This window comes from Cetorhinus maximus, chromosome 1, assembly GCF_964194155.1.
Source record: "Cetorhinus maximus chromosome 1, sCetMax3.hap1.1, whole genome shotgun sequence".
Taxonomy (NCBI): Eukaryota; Metazoa; Chordata; class Chondrichthyes; order Lamniformes; family Cetorhinidae; genus Cetorhinus; species Cetorhinus maximus.
The window spans coordinates 18,684,439-18,704,103 of NC_135879.1; the positions used below are offsets into that span (position 1 = coordinate 18,684,439).

The 19,665-nt window shown below is 41.5% G+C and overlaps 1 protein-coding gene across 2 annotated transcripts in view; it reads right to left on the reverse strand.

Annotated features, from left to right (window-relative positions):
• Positions 1–364: 364 nt before the first annotated feature.
• LOC144678323 (dihydropyrimidinase-related protein 1-like) overlaps positions 365–19,665 on the reverse strand; it is a 61,846-nt gene continuing 42,545 nt past the window's right edge. For both annotated transcript variants that reach the window (XM_078538172.1, XM_078538220.1), the window contains exons 5-14: positions 17,242–17,303; positions 16,582–16,662; positions 11,410–11,478; positions 9,683–9,803; positions 8,164–8,320; positions 6,810–6,951; positions 5,725–5,895; positions 4,790–4,969; positions 3,379–3,544; positions 365–1,583 (exon numbers count right to left, since the gene is read on the reverse strand). In XM_078538172.1, coding sequence (XP_078394298.1) covers positions 1,492–1,583; positions 3,379–3,544; positions 4,790–4,969; positions 5,725–5,895; positions 6,810–6,951; positions 8,164–8,320; positions 9,683–9,803; positions 11,410–11,478; positions 16,582–16,662; positions 17,242–17,303 — 1,241 coding nt within the window. In that variant the 3' untranslated portion in view covers positions 365–1,491. The remainder of the gene's footprint in view (positions 1,584–3,378; positions 3,545–4,789; positions 4,970–5,724; positions 5,896–6,809; positions 6,952–8,163; positions 8,321–9,682; positions 9,804–11,409; positions 11,479–16,581; positions 16,663–17,241; positions 17,304–19,665) is intronic.

The following is a 19,665-nucleotide window of genomic DNA, read 5'->3' on the forward strand; positions in this document are numbered from 1 at the left end:
GGAGTTGATTGGATATACATTTAAACTTTCTGAAATGATTTCAGGTGCTACAGTCCAACCAACAATTGGTAGAATTGACCTGTTTCTGGTAATATGTAGAGCCCAGAATGGGAAGGCTTGAGTTCTGACCTATGATTCCCCACAAGGTGAGTTTACTGCAGGATGTTGAATGGCAAATCACCATGAGGAAGGACTTGGCTCAAGAGCAGCCACTGCTTTCCTCAATGAGTCCCAGGGCAAGAGTGAGAGGAAATCTTTCACAATGATGGCAAAAGTAAAATTAATGTTGACAGTGTTTTATAATTAAAAAAAAAACACTATAATGAGCATCTCCGAGTATAAATACACAGAAAAAAACAGAATGGAAGTTTTACTCATCATTTATTTCACAGCCTTAAGGCTCAAGTGTGGAGTCACAACATCAGAGTATTCAGTTTGAAATAGTACAAATGTACATGAATACAAAGGAAGAATTGGTATCAAAAAGTTAAAAAATGTGACTGCAGCTTAAGACTAAGGCGGCCCATATCCTTGCTGGTATTTATCACACCGCGATTCAATGTTGAGAACATTTCTTGCACTAACTTGCATTACCTCAAATAAAACAGTGCACTCTTTTCATTAAAACACCTACTCTTAAGCCATCTGTTCTGAGACTCTTCTCAAGTTTACAGCAAGCCAAAACTCACTGTGCGACACATTCCTTAAGCTTACAGCAAAAACAAAAATGACTTAAGAAATCGTAAAGCGACAGCAAACTAAAAGAAGTGTGAAATGCATTTCATGGTTACAAGCCACGATCATTATATAAACTTCAAAATGACTTGCTTTTTTTGTCACATGAATATCACTCTGTTAATGCTGTGAGGTAACCACAGCAGCATAACTAACCCTTCCTTAAAAGTGTTTGAATGTATTGGCTATCTTATGGTGAGATTGGGTGTAACTGAAGCCACTGCGATAACCATGCCTTGTCCACTTATATACATTTTTCAGCCTTCCTACTTCTGATTATCTTTTGCTGATGATCAAAGGGAAAAAAAGGGTACTGTACCATAAATTCACACCAGTTTAGCTAACAATTCTGGCTAAATCATTTTAGTTCTTGGCAATTTGTCCTAAAGAGTTTGTTTATTTTCAATACACAAAACAAAAATTGCATCTCCTAGCATCATGCACTAACTTCTATAACAACTAAAATGTGCAAAGGACCCTTCTTAGGTTACAAGAAAAAAGCCTAAACCAGTGTCGTAGTGGACAATGCTAGTGGATGGACCATGCTAAGTGACAATGGTGACAACTGTGTGGCAGTCAACTCCAAGCAAAAATACATCACGTAATTCACTTCATTCTATATGACAAATACACACACACGCATACTTTGTTTCTTTACTTAAATACCAGAGAAAGCTGGTTTTCATAACACTGATAACCTTGTAAGTAAATAAACTGCTTGCATCAGCCACCAGCAGCTCAATCGTCTAGTGCTGGTCAACCTAAGCTTGTGATGTTGGAGCGGCCACCAGGTGGATTGACAATACGATGTCCAGAACGGCGTGGAACGTTGTCATCAAACTGGGCACCTAATGCACAGATAGCAAAGTCATAATATAAATAAAACAAGTTAAATGTTAAAATAAATGTGATATTTTCTTAAAATATTTAAAAGAAACTGAAATCAGCAACTTTGTCAGAACTGCTCCTGCTTCACTGCTGTATCTTCCTCTAGAGCGATGACAGAGCAGAAGCAGCCAGAAGGAAACTCACTGCTTGGGGAAACTACTGAAAACTCCAAAATAATATCAATGGTTTGGCTGCATGGGCGGAGAAGTGGCAAATGGAATTCAATACAAAGAAGTGTGAGGTAATGCACTTGAGGAGGGCAAACAAAGCAAGCAAATACTCAAATAAATGGGAGGATATTGAGCAGGGTTGAGGAAGTGAGAGACCTTGGAGTGCACGTCTACAGGCCCCTGAAAGGGGTCGGACAAGTGGATAGGTGGTAAAGAAGGCATGTAGAATGCTTTCCTTTATTAGATGAGGTATTGAATACAAAAGCAGGGGTGTAATGCTGGAACTGTATAAAATGCTGGTTAGGCCACAGCTGGAATTTTGTGTACAGCTCTGGTCACCACATTACAAGAAGGACATAATTACTCCGGAGAGAGTAGAGAGAAGATTTACAAGAATGTTGCCAGGGCTTGAAGATTGCAGCAATGAAGAAAGATTGGATAGACTAGGATTGTTTTCCTTAGAACAGAGGAGGCTGAGGGGGTGACTTAATTGAGGTGTACAAAATTATAAGGGGTCTAGATAGGGTAGACAGTAAAGCCATGTTTCCTTTGGCTGAGGGGTCAATTACCAGGAGGCATAGATTTAAGCTGATTGGAAGAAGGATCAGAGGGAACATGAGGAAATCCTTTTCACCCAGAAGGCAGTGGGCATCTGGAATTCACTGCATAAATTGGTAGTTGAGCCTGAAACGTTCAACTTGTTTAAAAGATATCTGGATATGCACTCGAAATGCTGTAACCTGCAAGGCTACGGACCAGGTGCCAGAAAGTGGGATTAAAAATGAGTGGCTAGCTTCTTGTTTCTCTTTTTATGGCCAGCGCAGGCACGATAGGCCGAATGGCCTCTTTCTGCGCAGCAACCTTTCTATGGTCCTGAATAGAACCTTAGAAAAACATGAAAACAGATACTAACCATCACTGGAATCCATTGTGAAGTTGTAAATAATGGGGTTAAAAAAATCATCTCGAGCAGTAACTCAAGATGGCCGACAATGGATTGGAAGCCTGTTTTGAACTCTGCCCAATCTTTTCTTTTCCCTGACTACAATGGAAAAGGAAAATCAGGCAGAAAGCAAAAGGGGCAGCTGATTTAATATCGCATATTTTATGCTCCTGCAGACTTTGCAAAATTACAAAGGCTTTCATAATATTTGTCCCTCTATGGTGACCCTCTCAGTTAACTGTCCCTGTCTCTTTAAATTTCATTTGCATGCAATTTCTCACTCACGCCACTAATGTGCTCCCTACCTTTACCCATGTCTGCACCTGGACCTATACAGAAGAATGCAAATAATGTGACACAGAAAATTGGAGCATAGCTATTTAGTCGGGATTAGCACCACTGCCTAATCGTTTAGACATGTCTTCCACCAACAGAGGAATGTTAGCCCCATATTTTCACCCTTTCACCTCTCTGGGGCTCCCTGGCTGAATGGACTAGCAGGTAACACATTGTAATATTTCTGGCACACTGGCTTTATAATTGGCCACCGGCATTCATTTCTCCTCCCCCACAGCACATCCTTTCTTCCTTAAACAAATATACAGGCATGTTTTGTTTCTTTGCACATCTTCAATATCTCACCTGATAGGCTAAACCCAGATTGGTGCAGATTTCGCACCGGTGCATGTTGTGGTTTCGTTGGAGATGTTTTGGTCGAAGGAGCTGGGGTGACATACTTAGGAGTGACTGGGAGTTCATACACAGGGCCATCATACATCCCTCGAGACACCGCGTGCAGTTCCATTGACTTGGAAGAGGTAAGGAATGAACAGATACATTCAATGAGAGAAAGGCAGTAGGAAGGTTAATAGCATATCTTATAACATCCAGTCTTTCTGTTTATGGGTAATAATTTCATAGTGCTTCTCATTATTAACGTATGGTTTGGTTGTAGGAAGAGCATTTTCAAAATGTGCTAAGAATTTCTAAGGTAAGTTAGAAGTGTGAAGTGTATTTTGGAAGAGTGAGGAGAAGCAATATAAACTAGAGCAATGTTAAAGGAATGCAGGAATTTAATCAGGCAATTCCTACTGCATATAAACCTCAATAAGATAATCTAGAACTATTATTAAGCTCCTAATTAAAAGCAGCTTACTGTATAAGTATTGTGCGGTAAAATTCATCAAACATTTAAATAGATGATTAGTGACCTGTATGTGACAGATCTTGTAAATGGGACAAAACACTGCCAGGAATGTTACAAAGTTCCTACACTCCCTTTAAAGTTGTACCACTTAGTTTATATTGCTTCTTCTCATTCCTCCTAAAATGGATTACTTAAACATTTCAAACTTGTCACCTTAATTTCTTATGCCATATTTTGAATATGTTCTTTGTATGATTAGAAATGACACCACTGACCTTAAACAGTGTTCTCTATGCACGATGTTAAAAAAAGACATATACAAGATTAATGAGCTTCACCACAATAAAACCTCTGCACTGTGGCTGCAAAGCTTGAATGGCTTTTGCCATGATTCCAGCTCTATCTGCTTTAGTACTCACCTAGATTCTACCATGCTATTCTCAGTAAGGATAATTTTAAATTTTGTACTGCTAGTGAAGGGCATCATCATCATGTGGCTATGCATTCACGGATTCGAACACCATGTGGCATGTGATTTTCAGATCATTTATGACACTCTCAAAGGGTAACAGTGAAGTTGAACAAAGCCAAATTTAATTTACTGAAAGGAACACTGTAACAGGGGTAGGCTATTTACCCCTTGAGCCTGTTCCGCCATTCAATTAGATAATGGCTGATCTGCATCTTAACTCTGTATACCCTGCCTTAGTTCCATATCTCTTGATACTCCAACTCAATTTACTGAAAGACTGATCTAATTAAGATACCGGAAGAACCTCTATATGGGATAAATTTCACATCACTCTTGGCCGAATTGCAGTTGAAGTCACTGAGATGAGTATCAGTCACCCACAATGAAACTCCCTCTCACTCCGCCCTTCTATACATACAAACACAGTTACTCACCTTATTCCGAATCTTGATGCGCTGATAGATATATTCAGGGTATGGTTTACGAGGAATAAATCGGCCTGTTCCCTGACTGACGTACAGATTCCCATCTTCCAGGACAATATTCCCCTGACTGATGACAACTATCGGAGCACCACGGCACTCCATTCCCTCAAAGATATTATATTCCACAGCCTACATCAAAGTAAATCATCAACGTTAGCAACTTAATGTTAATGATGTTCAACACATAATGGTTAGGAATTTCTTTTTTTTAACCAAAAGATACAGAGAAGATTGTCATTTTGTGCTGCATTAGATGTGCAAACTATACGGACAAAAATTAAGTTTCGACCTTTTAGCTGTGCGCTACCAAAAAATAATGCAAAGCATTGTCAGGTGCAGATGAAGACGTTCCTGATCAAAGTGAGATTACATTGAACCCCTGAATTTTCATGTCTAGGATGTACAATTCCATCGCATCATACCCCTTTCCCTTCTATTGAATATCAATTACAACAAAGCCCTATTCAAGCATCCTAAATATCCAGAAGTTACGCACTCTCATGTAAAATATACTTGCTAAATGCTTCACCTGACTCTCATTTTAATTAAGTGGTTGAACCAGTTACCTGGTAAATTCCAGGGGGGTGACTTGTCAAGTGACGTTTTTATTTGCACCTTATAGTAATATGGATTCAACTTAAATTCTTGTTAAGCACATATCTTAGCAAAAGATTCATCAGAACCCAGCTGTACAAACTCCTGATGCCATGCTGCTCATAAACAAGAATTTGAGAATGCAATAGTTCTGTTAAATTTTGCCAAACCTTTGAAATCAACTATCCTTAAAGCAACAAGGGGAACGGACAGATTAAAGATCATGTTAGATTTCTGATGAATTCCCTCTCACCCCTCCTCAAGGCCCATAGAATAAGAGTTTTCCTTACCGAACGATGTGTTTTGGCAGAGATTGTTTTAACTGTGTCTGGGTCCCAGATGACGAGGTCAGCATCAGATCCAACAGCTATCCTACCTTTCCTTGGATACAGGTTAAAGATTTTGGCAGCGTTGGTGCTTGTGACAGCGACAAATTGATTCTCATCCATTTTACCTGTGGCCTTTCAACAATAATATTTCAAGTTTCAATTTACATTAACACTGAGCAGGCACCAACCATCCAGATGTAATGTACTTTTGTCAAAGTTAGAATAAACACACAGTCTGACGATAGCAGTAAAATGATTCAGTGAGGCAATAATTACATAAAATAGGACAACCAAAATAAGCTTAACCAATAACTGACCCTTTTTCCTACCCAACTCAATAAAGCACACATAAGGTCCTTACACTAACTGGCTAACTACAATATCAATGATCTTAACTCACTGGGATGTGTTCTCGAGGTGACGTTATTAATGACTTTGAAATCGTTGAGAACAATTTGACTCAGTTATGTTCATCAGTCAACTCGTGGGTATAATGGAACACAGAAACGGCAGCGAACAGTACTGTGCATTCTCCACTCGCTTTCACATGAATATTCCTGACAACCATTTAAACGCTTCCCACAAGCGGAAGTGGATAACATCATTTCATCAGTCATTGCACCACACAAGCTATTGCGTAGCTGAAAGGTAAAGCACACAGGATCTGTTCTCCATCAATGCTGATGCTGCAACAGAGTGCACACTCATCAATTCCCTATTCTCCCTGAAGGAAAATAGTAGCCTCATCCTAATTTCAAGGTAGAGCTGTGAAACTTCTCTTACAAAACATTAAGGGATCTGTGTAGTGTAGTAAGCAAGGTAATTTTAACCTAAATGTACTAAAGATATCATTCTTATCACTCCCTGCCAATTCCCTCCTTCTGGGGAGTTATGCCCCCATTTATAGGGATCACGAGGTAAAGGCACAGTGAGTCCTTATCTAACCTCTCTGACTTTGAATTTACCACCCAAGAGATGAAGACAACAGCTTACGCCCATGTGTGCCTGACTGTCTTCTGAACTTCATATCAAAATCATCAACTTACCACAGCTTTCTCCCAGATAACGCTCATTCTCTCTTCAATGCCATTGGTGCCTTCAGGGATTAAGCAGAAGTTATCTTTGCCAATGGCTTTCTGAGCAGTGGTAAACGTACTGTGGGCACTTCCCGTCACCTGCAGATCTCCACTAGAGGGTGCAAAATCACATCAAATTAGTTGTTCCTAAAGTAGCGTGGTGGCAAATATCACCTGTTCTATACTCAGTTCACTGGCTAGAAGATCCAGAACAACAAAATGTTTTGTCAAAAAGGTCATAAATTATCATACCAATTTCTTTTACTTAAAATTCTCTAAAAGGTTATCAGCAGTTCTCCCAATGTTAATCACTGTTTAGAACCATTAAAAGCCTGTACTAGTCCACAAGGCGAAACAGTTCAAAAATATACCAAGCCAGTTGCTTAACAAATCATTTGTATATGTCAATGGGACACTATAATGATAAATATATTGTACTGTGAGATACTGTACACACCAAGAGCAGTGTGGTTTTAATACCGGAAGTAGAAGTTGTATTTTAAGAGCATTAATTAAACTGGCATTATCACTTAAATTGGTTTATTTAACATTAATCATATTGTTTTTCAGTCTTGATTTTAACTTGTTGTAACAATATAGCTCTCATTTCTATGCAACTTTTCCAAAATTAGAGGAGAATCTTCTCAATAAGTTCCCTGGATAATTGGACAATTCATTAAGACAAATTACTTTCTAATAGGCAGTAGTACAAAGCCGCTCAGATCAGGAAGATCCCAGGGCTAAGGTAGCTATTCTCAGCTTGAACAGTGGTAGATGTGCTTTACTTGACTTCAGCATCTCTGGAGTCATGGGGAAGGGGTTGGGAGGGAAAGAATCAGTCGGAGTTCCTGCTTTAGACTGCTATCCAGACACTCTCACTTGAAAATATTCATGTGCGGATGCTGAGGAGGATGGGACGAGGCTCAATAATGATGCCCAACTACCTGCTGATGCTCAATGTTTAGGCAGGTGCATGCAGAATCGCCACCTGAACAAGGTACCAGAAGGTTGTCAGTGCTCATGAAGCCATTCCCCATCAAGAGTCAACACCTTCAGCCAAGCCAGAGAGAGTGGGGGAAAAAACTGGAAAGAATGCTGTCGTAATCATTTCTCCTGCTAAATGTAAAGCTTCTTGGTAGAATATTTTAGAATTTAAACCAATACTTGCAGGCAAAATTACTAGCCCTTAACAAAGTAAAAATGCATCTAAATTCAGTGTTTTCACTATACATGTCAAGTGAGAAATCAAAAAGAAATTGCTCTTTAAGACTGAGTGCCTTGGGTTTGCCATGTAAAAGGGTTAAACTTGATGTAACTCTCCTACCAGGCTAGTAGTGAGTTCAGGTGGTCAGGTGTTGTGGGGTCAGGACTCAGTGGTGGTGATGCCACAAAAGCCGCAGCCTTGGCCCAGTTTTTGCTCCAATAATGTGTTCCATCTGTCCCAAGGCTTGCAGTGATTGGCTCTCCAAAAACTACAGCTCCTGTTAATAAAGGAACATACAGAATCTGGCATCGGGCTCCTCCAAGACTATTTTCTGTCAAATGCCATTTTCAGGTTTTATTCTTGCAAAAGTAAAAGCCTCAAAAAACTTTGCCTTAAAAATGAATTTTTACTTGTTTCTGTCTGAATGCTTAACAATACTGGAAATACATATTAAAAAGTCTGATTTGTTTTCCTTTTTTGAATCTTCTATAAATAATGACTTCCCACCTGCTGAGATTCCTTTTACACACACACACACACGCACACACACACAAAATCTGTTCCCTTTATGGTCAGGACACATTGTGCACAGTCCTGGGAATGAGTGGATAACTGCACTGATTGACATGGCACAGATCTATACTGATGCCAAATATTAAAATTACAATTGGCCTGAATGCTCCAGAGCTAAGAAGGGTGATAATCAGCCACCATTCCCATTCCTAATCATCATCTTATGGCTCCTACCAATATGCAGGTTCTAAGAAAGAACCAGACTAGGTTCAGTAGTGTGGGCTCAGTGTTGCCATAAAGTCTGCTAACAATCACTGACCAGACACACACAAGATTAATGGCAATATGGGCGACATTCCAAAGAACAGAGTTATATCCCAGAATCTTCAGAAAGCTGGAGTGAAAAGAATAAATATCTAGAATCAATCATCCATCCACCACCCTCCCCATCAACCTTCCCACCCCCCCCCCCCCCCCCCCCCCCCTGCCCCCAGAACCAAAAATTTGTTTTGTATGAAAATGTTGTCTTCCAAGATATGGGTTGAGATTTCTTGGTACCCAATTACAATTTATTCTATGGTCCTCGATGCCTGACCCACTCCGTACAAAACCCAAAGTGGAAGATTTTTTTTTTTTTTTTTACACACACACACGCTGCTGGATAAACACAAACCCAAACTTATCCCATCCTGCCAATCTGCCTCAATCAAAATAATAATGTGAACAGAGCCGACAAATCATTGAATGGCCCAGTATAAAATGCTATATTTAACAGATGTGGAGTAGAGCCATCTGTTATTAAGGATATTGTCAATGCAAAAATAGGCCCCCATGTTATTAATGTTTATTTCCATTCTTGCTGAGCGAATCTGAATATTATCAGCTCTGGTATTGTTATTCTGATATTCACAGAAAGATAGGCTCCGATTTTAACCCAGTCCGTGGGAATGGAGTGGACAAGGGTTAAAATGGTGATTGGGTGCTGCTTTCACGAAAGTAGTGACACAAAAGTTGTTTTAAAATGAGCTAAGTAGCCTGCGTGCAATTTTATTCTTCTGATGGAGCACAACAGCAAGAGTGATCCAAATTTTCTGAAGACAGGGTTTGGACGACGTGCATCTTTTACCTTTTCTCCTGGCTTGCGCAATCACATCCGCTGCACTCTTGCTCATCACCTTGGTGATGTATAGGGGACAGTTAATCCGACTGGCGATAGTGATAGCACGATAAACTGCCTCAGCCTCCAGCTTAAAAGAAACACACCAGGAATTGTGAAGCAGAAGCCACAGCATAAATATTACTTAACCACTGTAAACACTAAAAAATGAATTATTGGAAGCTAAGTTTAACCTAATATGCATTAGCCTGTATCAGGCATCACCAAGTTCTGTCAACTATGTTCTTGCACTTAATGTGGTGTAATGCATTCAGATGTTGAACAAAATATCAGCCTATTTGACAACAAATATACTGGAAAACATAAGTATTCCAGCAAAAATATCTTGGTCCTCAAATGGAATAAATTAGTACTAGTATACATGTATATGTTATGCATCAGCAGACTCATTTTCACTGTGTGATCTCTCACAGAATGTGAGTTCAAACAAGTCGGATAAAGTGGAGGTGTCTAACCAATTGCCCTTAAAACCCCAGGCATTTTTTTTTTGCCTATTTTTGTGCCTAGATTTTCTGATCCGTCCTGACTGAGTTTTCTTATATAGTGGTTTGGAAAGGAACTTTTTTTGGAAGCACTCTTTCCACATTGCTGGATCAATCCTACATGAGAACACCAGGATATATCAGCAATGTGAAGTCTATGCCAATTAATGAAGCTAAAGTGTAAAGTGGTCACCGAGACATAATAGCGTGCAGCTACATAACTAAGAGGCTGAAGATTGGACATTCCTGATGTGAAACAATAACCAGTGTAGTGTCAAGTTACAGGGTAGGCATCTGAGACCTGCTTGCTTCATGCATAGAAATACAACAGAGTATCAGGTTACAGCCAACATGCACATAGCAACCTGGTATCAAGTTCATTCACAACATAAACCATTTTCCTGTACAACTGTGGAGTATCTAGTGTTTACTGATTTGTGTCAGTTTTTCTGCTGTTCTATCACAGCCTTAATTATTATGGTCAATTAAAATGAGGAAACCAATGATTCGATTGTGGATTATCTGCTCTGATGTTGAACTGTGCAAACCAGGGGTGTTCCAGATTCGGTGCCTGGGTCTGCGTTGTTATCTAAGCCCAGCTGGAGCCATGGTAATGTCAGAACAATTGGTGGCAACTATCTCAAGGCTAAGGAGAAGGAATGAAAATCAGTCAGAATTCCCACTTTTTATATCTATCCAGGCATTCGTCACTGCTGTCGTTAGAGGAGAAACAAAACCAAATTGCAGCTAATTTTCACATAGCTTTTCAAAATTCTTTTTAGGGACAGGAAGAGGCCATTTAGCCCTGCCAGCCTGTTCAGTGAGATCATGGCTGATCTGTGACTGAACGCCATATGGCCCTCTTGGTTTTATATTTCTTAATGCGTTTGGTTAACAAAAATCTATCCAGCCCAGATTTAAAATTCACAACTAATCTAGCTACTGTGTACGTGACCAGCTACTTTTATACCCAAGGTGTCAAAGTGGCAACAAAAGCATCACACTGACATCTGCCTTGCTTCTGGTAGCTGTGATGAAGGAGAATTCAATGGAGACTGACCCACCCTCTCTTCTGCAGAGGGTTGTGTGGTGGCAAATACTGGGTTACGTTACTGCAACATAGGTATCAACTAATATTAATCTTTCCCTATACAAACAGATATGTGCAGAAGGCAGACAACATGAAAATGTTACCTCTTCAGGCCTGCTCAATGCATGACCTTCAGGTCCTGTTATTCCCATTTTCAAAATCCTCTTTTGCTCCTAAAAATAAAGACATTAGTGACATTAGTTGGTTTGTTAAATTGTCAAGTTTTTCCAGGAGCCATTCTGCTCAAACTGAAATGTATTATTCCTAAGTAAAGTGCTGCTCCACACGTGCTGTTATGTTGTATCACCCCCACCTTCAGATCAGGTTCGCTGTGAGACGTGGTATAGATTGAAAAAAAAGGTAAGAAATTCATTATGTTTATAATGACGATGCACCAAGGGTTTCAAGCGGGAATATTCAGCTTCAAAAAGACTTACTGCTCTTGAAAATAGTTTGAATATGTGCATTGGCAATGTACAAAAGGTGTAACTGCTCTGAACTGCCATTCTGATGGATAAGTGAATGATTATCGTTAAATGCTGATTGTTGAATGCTAAAGAAGCTGAGGACAAAGGGCACATTAATTGTGCCCATTCCATTGTGCCTTAGGTCCAAAATCCTCTGGACAGAGGGGTTCCAGGCTGGAAAAGCCATGACCTCTTTATTCCCTGCTAACCTAAACCTGCACATGCTCAACTTGTTACCAGGAAGGCACTGGTCTTCCATGTCATTCCAGCTGGCATGATTTTCATAGAGGTGCGTCTGTAACATAGAGGCGTAGATTGCACAACACTAATCACCCTATAATTAAGGTGCCAATATTTGCTAGGAATTACACTAACAATCAATTTAAGATAACCAGTCCAGTTCACAATGCAGCTCACATATGCTTGCTAGAAGCTATATATATATTCATACGGAGGGGCCTGCCCAGGATTTGTGCCTTTTTTGAATTAAACAAAATTTGGGGGACAATAGTTCCCTGGCGTATTTCCATGGCAAAGTTTTGACCAATCAGAGTCAGTTTGCCAACAATCAGCAGCCTTTTCTCATGCAGCCACTCTGCTCTTCCTTGTTTTATTCATTGCCCTGAAAAGTTAACCCTATGGGCAGAAATTTCCCCCCCCACTCCCTGTTGGGAGGGTTGGGTGGGGGCGAGCACGAAGCCAATCTGCGCCCCCAATCGGGGCCGCACCGCCATTTTATGTGGACGGGCCCAGCGTGATACACGCCTGGAAGCGCTGTGCGCTCCCTGTACGGGCGGGTGGGGGGGGAATTCCCTGAGTCAGGGCCTGTGCTCTTTCACGCATACGCATGGAACAGCGCAGAAATCTCCCCGAGGCACCTCTGTGCCTCAGGGAGATTACTTTCACTTATGATACATTGAAGAAAGGTAAAGAGAAAAATTTAAGGACATGTCCCCTCATGTAAAACTGTCACATGAGCTGGGACATGTCCATTAATTTTTTCAAAAATTTTTATTTAATTTATAAACCCTTCATGAAACCTCATCCCGCTCGTGGATGAGGTTTCATGAAAAACGTTAAGGCCACCTGGGCTCTTCGCCTGCCCCCCGCCAACCTTAAGGTTGGACGGCCAGAATTTTTAACAACCTTAATTACTTTCTTAATGGCCTTAATAGGCCTTTGACAGTTCAACGGGTGCACAGCCAAGTTGGCTGCACGCCTGCTGAACTGACAATCTAAATGACGCACGGTGGCATCGGGACACACGCCCGACGTCACTGCGCATCATTTTACGTGTGGGCGAGCCCCCACTCAACAAACCAGAAATCCTTCCCCATGTTCCTCTCTCCACAGATGCTGCCTGACATGCTGAGTGTTGCAGCATGTTCTGTTTCTCGAGCTAGCATAAAAGTTCAACATGTGATAGGGAAGGCAAATGTTAGCCTTTATTTCAAAGGGAATGGAATATTAAAACTAAGGAAATCTTGCCAAAACTATACAAGTTGGACCACACCTAGAATCTGTGAACAGTTTTGGTCCCCTTATCTAAGGAAAGATATACTGGCATTGGAGGCAGTCCAGAGAAGGTTCGCTAGGTTGATCCCAGGTATGGAGGGATTTTCTTATGAGGGGAGGTTGAGTAGGTTGGGCCTGTGCTCATTGGAGTTTAGAAGAATGAGAGGCGACCTTGTTGAAATATATGAGATTGTTAGGGGTCTTGACAGGGTAGATGCTGAGAGGTTGTGTCCCCTTGTGGAAGAGTCTAGGACCAGAGGGCATAATCTCAGAGTAAGGGGTCACCCATTTAAGACAGAGTTGAAAAGAAATTTATTTTCTTAGAGGGTAGTGAATCTGTGGAATTCTTTACCGCAGAGGGCTGTAGAGGCTGATTCGTTAAGTATATTCAAGGCTGAGATAGATTTTTAATCAGTAAGGGAATCAAGGGTTAGGGGAAAAGTCAGGAAAGTGGAGTTGAGGATTATCAGATCAGCTATGAACGCATTGAATAGCGGAGCAGACTTGTTGGGCTGAATGACCTGGTTCTGCTCCTACGACTTATGGTCTTATATCAAGTCAAAACGGGGTCATTTGCTTTTGGTGTCATTGTAATCTTACCATCAAGTTCTGTCTCTTTCTGTTAAGATAAAATTTTCCAAAACACTATTTATGAACAGTGTGCTCCTTATACAATGCATAAAATGAGTTTATTATTTGTATATAAAATGCTACAGTATCCAAACTTATGTATATTGTAATATTTTCTTTTTGTCTTATTTTTAATTATGATTATACAACCTTTAGAATATTAAGATTTTTTTTTGTTTCTTATTCTCCAGCCTTGTCACTTTAGCATATGTTACTAATGCGATGACCAATGTGCTTTTTGGAGGGAAAAAAAACCTATATTTTATGTTGGGGGTGATGGTTTCTTTAAGAACTAGGTTCCTCTCGAAGATGATTTCTTGTAAAAAGCAACTTGTTCCAGGAACTGATCAAGTGACCAAGCTTCCTGGGAGATAAAGAATAGAAAACCAGAGGGTAAACAAGAAGTTTATTGCAGGGAACAACTCTTTCAAGCAGTTTTTAAATTTACAGCAAACTGGCTACAGAGAACATCTCTTTCAGCAGAATTCAATTGAAATTCTTGTGCTGGCTAAAAGGGTGTAGAAGCCTTGATAGCTAAAGGGCTCTATTAACAGTGAGTTGAACTTCTGGGATAGCCAAGCTGAGGAGAGAAAGAGAGACAGAGGGTGAGAGTTCCTATAGGCAAGACTCCAGAGTTAAAGAACATTAGAACCAGGAGAGTTCTAACACTTAAGATGTTAGCTACATCCGTGTTGAACTGGGAGTCTAAAACCATGAGATAGGTGGAAAAGATTTGAAGGGAAAACCTTGCCAGAAGCAAGGAGAAGGCCCAAGAAATTTCAACCCTTATAAAAATGTTTGGAACACCTGTTTAATCTTACAATTTCTGATAAGTATTTGGCTGGGGTTTTTTGGGGTGTGAGTCAAATGGATATGGAAGGAAATTTGAGTTAAGAAGTTCGATTTAAAGTATGAGTAATTGTGTTCACTGAACTTGGAATATCTTTAACGTAAGTATTTAAGATAGAGTATAGTTATTAGTATTCATGTTCTTTGATTTTTGTGTAGTAAAATTCTTTGGTTTTAACAGTGAGCTTTGTGACTTCATTCTTTTAGTAAATACCTGAGATTTCTGATTTCAAAAAATTATAAAATATTACTGGTCTCTACCAAAATCATAACATTAGTCATTGAATAATAGATATTAGGAGATTCTGAAGGTGATTATACTCAACAGATTCTGCTGTATTGGCACAAACTCCAACCTCCTACAATGCCGGGGATGTAGAACAGGGTTGGTGTCTCCCAGCACCAGGAATTCCCAGGTCTCTGAGCTCACAGGGACCCAACACATCGATAGGACTGGTATGCCTGCTGAGGCAAAGTGTAGGAAGTACAAAACAGAAGCACTGAGTTCAGCTAGGTGGCCCAGCATTATTAGGCGCAATTTTGTGTTCTCCCACTGGCGGGTTTGTAGGTGGGGGAGTGGGGTTGGTGGTGGGGGGGGGGTGTGGTCACCGTAAAATTTCTCGGATGGCCTTTCCACCGGCCTCCATCTACCCCCACCTCTCTGTAATTTTACACTTGAATAGTTGTGGCCTAGGCCAGACCGCCCACCCTTGCCCTAGTTGAGGCCCTTAAGTGGCCAATTATTGGTCACTTAAGGGGCGTTTCCCACCCATCTTCAATTTTCAAGCAGGCGGGAGGAGTTCAAGGGCAGGGGGGAAGCCCAAAAAGGAGCTGTGCTCAGGCCTGGGGCAGGAAAGTGGTGAGGGGGTGCAGAGAGGGTGTGAGGGCCTCCATCAGCAGTTTCCCCCCTCCCCAGAAAATGCGGCCCCTACAGGTCCTCCCTAACCCCCTGACCTCTCCAATAACATCCCACCCCACTGTGCCCACCCCCCACCCCCCCCACCTTGGGCCTCACCTCCCCTGCCTGCCCTGAGACCTCCAAACCTTACCTGGTTCTGGAATCCCAGGACATATACTCTGACGGATGCCTGCAGTCCCAGTCCTGTCCACTGCAGCTTCAGGCGCTGCAGGGACTAGAGAGCTACCAGCCACTCTGATTGGCCAGTAGCTCTCTGAGGCGGGGCTTCCTCCTGAGTGAGGGGTGGAAGTCCCATCTCCAGCCAATTAACTCTTTGTTGGACCGTTAAATGGCTGCGGGCAGGCAGTATCGACTGGGATGTGTTAGATAATCATAGTTATACTTAACAGAAACAAGCCCTTCAGCCCATCTCTCCCAACTCCTCGGATGGTGGGAAGGGAAACCCCGCCATCCTGTAAATCCCGGCCATTGTGATCTGGACCATGGCAAAACTGTGAAAAGTTTCTTTTAATATAAGTTATTTAAACATTACCCCCTTATAAAAGGGGCTGCTAAGGCCAGTTCAAAATTCTCACAGAAGGCGGAGCCAGTACTATCTCCCCCTGGACTGAGACTTGTGGAGACATCCGCCATTAGCATTTATGTAAAGCGTCATCCCCTGACTCAGTGAGTTTTGGTGCATGCCACCCTCCCCCCACAGCCCTCCCATCACTCCTCCCCTCCCATCCCTGCGCGTCCTGTGGATTTTCGCCCTGAGAATTTTTGCTGCTGATGTTTTAGGTAAAGTTTGTGATCAATCAGTGATAGCTGGAGAGGTCCCACCAGACTGTTGGGAAACAGAGTCAAGCAGACATGATGCCATCCATAAGCGAGTCAATTCAAAAACAGCCACTCACCTCTGCAACCAAGTCACCATTTTCTGCATGAAGTAAGATTACGGCACCAAGATCCTTTAGGAAAGTAAAAGCTTCATAAAGCTGTAAATATAAAAAGAGTACAAATGAATGAAAGTGTTTTACAGCAGTGTCATAGTATTGTTAATACTATATCCTTACTCAAGCTATTGATATAGGGGCAACATCTGTAGCCTTCTTCCATACTAAAGGAGAGAAAGCAATAGCAAAATTTGGCTCTAGTGATAAACCAGGAGGTAAAGTGGAAGCTTGAATGGTAGGATGGGCAGCATGGATTACTAGATTTAGCCTTATGATTGATTCTAGGATACGTATGGAAATATAGAACCTGACGGGGGAAGTAAAAGCATAATTGTGCAAAATACAGAACTATTGGTAGATCTACCCTTTAGTCACAAAACTTTCAACCTGTCATTCTGGACTGTTTCAAATCCAATCCCCAGAAAATAAAATCAGCACTCTAACTTAATCCACTCTCATGCTATGAGGCTTTAAGCCACACCCCCAATTCAATCTCGAGTCCTGGTATGATATCCTCTCACTGCCCATTCCCCTCAGGGTCCTAATGGAACCTGAATATAGCCTCACTGAGAACCCCCGGATTAAATACATTGATATAAAGAAACACATCTTCTACTTCACCTCACTGTCGGCCATCTGGAACATGTCCTTATACGCCATGTAGACTTGAAAAGAATTAATATCTGTTTTTTCAGAAAAGAAAATTATATTTAGATCCAGCGTACATCAACCAGCTACTTGAGCTGAGTTCAAACCTGTGACATTTATATTGTAAACATAGTTTGATACTTGACAATAATGTTAACCTAATTAAACGATGTAATTTTAAAATAAAATAGAGATTTCAGGGGTAAATATCCAAATGTGCACTTCCAGACAATGTTTTGTCTGCTGAGAGCACAAACAGGAATTTGGGCAGAGTTCAGCCCACCCACAGACGGATGAAAAATTCTGCAGCCAGATTTCCAATATGCATTCCTCAGTGGGAAACGCGCATGTGGGAGAATGAACTTAGAAGATCTGTCCTTTAACCTGAACCTGACTAATTACATGAAGTAAATTCCAAACAAAATCCTTTCTTTGATTTTCTCCTCTCTTTCTCCCCTCTACCCATAAAGTTCTCAGTACAGAAACCGGCAGGCACCAGTACCCAACCCAAGCAATCATTCCTCAAGTGCATGTTTTGACAGTAAACGTTGACAATGGAGAAAATCGCAATGGAAACCCAATCCTTCCCATACCTGTGTTCACACAGATGTATTTTCTCGTTGATGGTGATCACAAGTGAGAACCTGCGTAATCTTTCCTCTCCCTAATTCTAGGACAACAGACGAATCCCAGTAGCTACCAGATATCGCAACATGCCAGACCCAAAATTTTGATCTGTATAGCTTAGCACTGCAATATGTGGTTTTACTAGCCTTATAGTCAGTTTAGCCACACATCTTACGTAAATAGATCTGCTGGTTGGATAGTCTAGGACTAGGGGGCATAGTTTAGAGCCAGGCCTTTCAAGAGGGAAATTAGGAAACATTTTTACACGTCAAGGGTGGTAGAAGTTTGGAACTCTCTTTAACAATGGCAGATGATGTGAGGTCAATTGTTAATTTTAAATCTACAACTGATAGTACCTTTGGTTAACAAAAACCTAAGAAATATGGGGCAAAAACAGGTAAATGGAATTAGGCCACCGATCAACTATGATCTCACTGAATGAGGGGCTAAACTGCCTACTCCTGCTTCTATGTTCTTAGGATGCGGTGAGTAGGTAGTTGGGTGATAACAACACTTGAGTATTTTAGAGGGAAAGAGCAGGATGCAGGATTTTTAGACCCTGATGGGGTGGGTACGGAGGTGTGTGGGCAAATTCGCACTGCCAGCCAGTGTTCCAGACTCCTGGCACCATCCCGCTCTCGGCCATTTTCCCGGTCTTGGGAAGTGGGGAAACGACAGGGCCACCCTTCCACAGCTAGTAAATAGCCAAACAAGGGCTATTGTCAGAGGGTTAGGGTTTGGCCCCAGGGAACAGGCCAGTTGCCTGGAGGTGGCTATTCGGTAGTAGGAGGGTGGGGGGGGGGGGGTGGGGGGCAGTGCTCCAGGCAGGTTTGAGGCTTTCCCTGCCCGCCTGGCCTCAGCTGCCACCAGAGGCTGCTTTGTGGCAGGACTCCCTCTGCACAATGGTGGCCTGGTGGCTGAGAGGAATTTTTCATTTAAAAGTGAAAAAAATGTTGGAGAGAAGGCACCGCCATCTTGAGCTACCCTCTCTCTCTTATCTGAAAAGGCAAGCTCCTGCTTCTTCAGTGCTGGAGAGCCTCCAATTGTCCCTCCAGCTTCAAGAATCCACCTGCCATCCTTAACTGAATGGCGAGCCTGACCCCTGGCCACTAATTGGCCAATTCAGGGAAAATCACTGCCCAGTGACTGTTTCCCATTTGTGCGGGATTCTGACCCCTACTTGACTCTGACATCAGGGCCCCAAAGCCTGCAGGGAAGGTCCTGCCCAATGGTATAGATAAAGATAGGGGTTTTTTTTAAGAAAAAGCTAACAAAGGCAGTTATCAACTCAGTTATAAATAAAGCTGTGGGGTGGATTCAAGAAGCAGTTTGTATCAAAGAGAAAGGAATTTGGTGTTACCTTTACCCTTCAGAATGATCTCAGTATAATAGAAGAATTTGGCCACAGTGAAGAAGCGGTGAACACAACTCTACAGTGTTATATCTGATAAATACTCTGATAGGTCCAGTAATATAACGGTTGCTTTTATTTCAGACTCTACAATGTTTTCTCTGGATATAGTATTAAGTTTGAGAGGAGTCCCTGCAGTTTAATTGCTGCAGGATGACTGTCTCCAACAGGGTCCCTCTAATATTCAATTACCAATATACAAAGTTTTACATCTTACGTGAGTTAGCCTATATCCCATTGGCTTAAGTTCGTGGAAGTGTCCACTGTACCAAAAGAACAATGTGAATGGAAGTCCTACTGGGGTATGATGAGGACAAGAGTTTAGTAATTGAGGAGCCGATCATGGTGGAGGGAGGGGA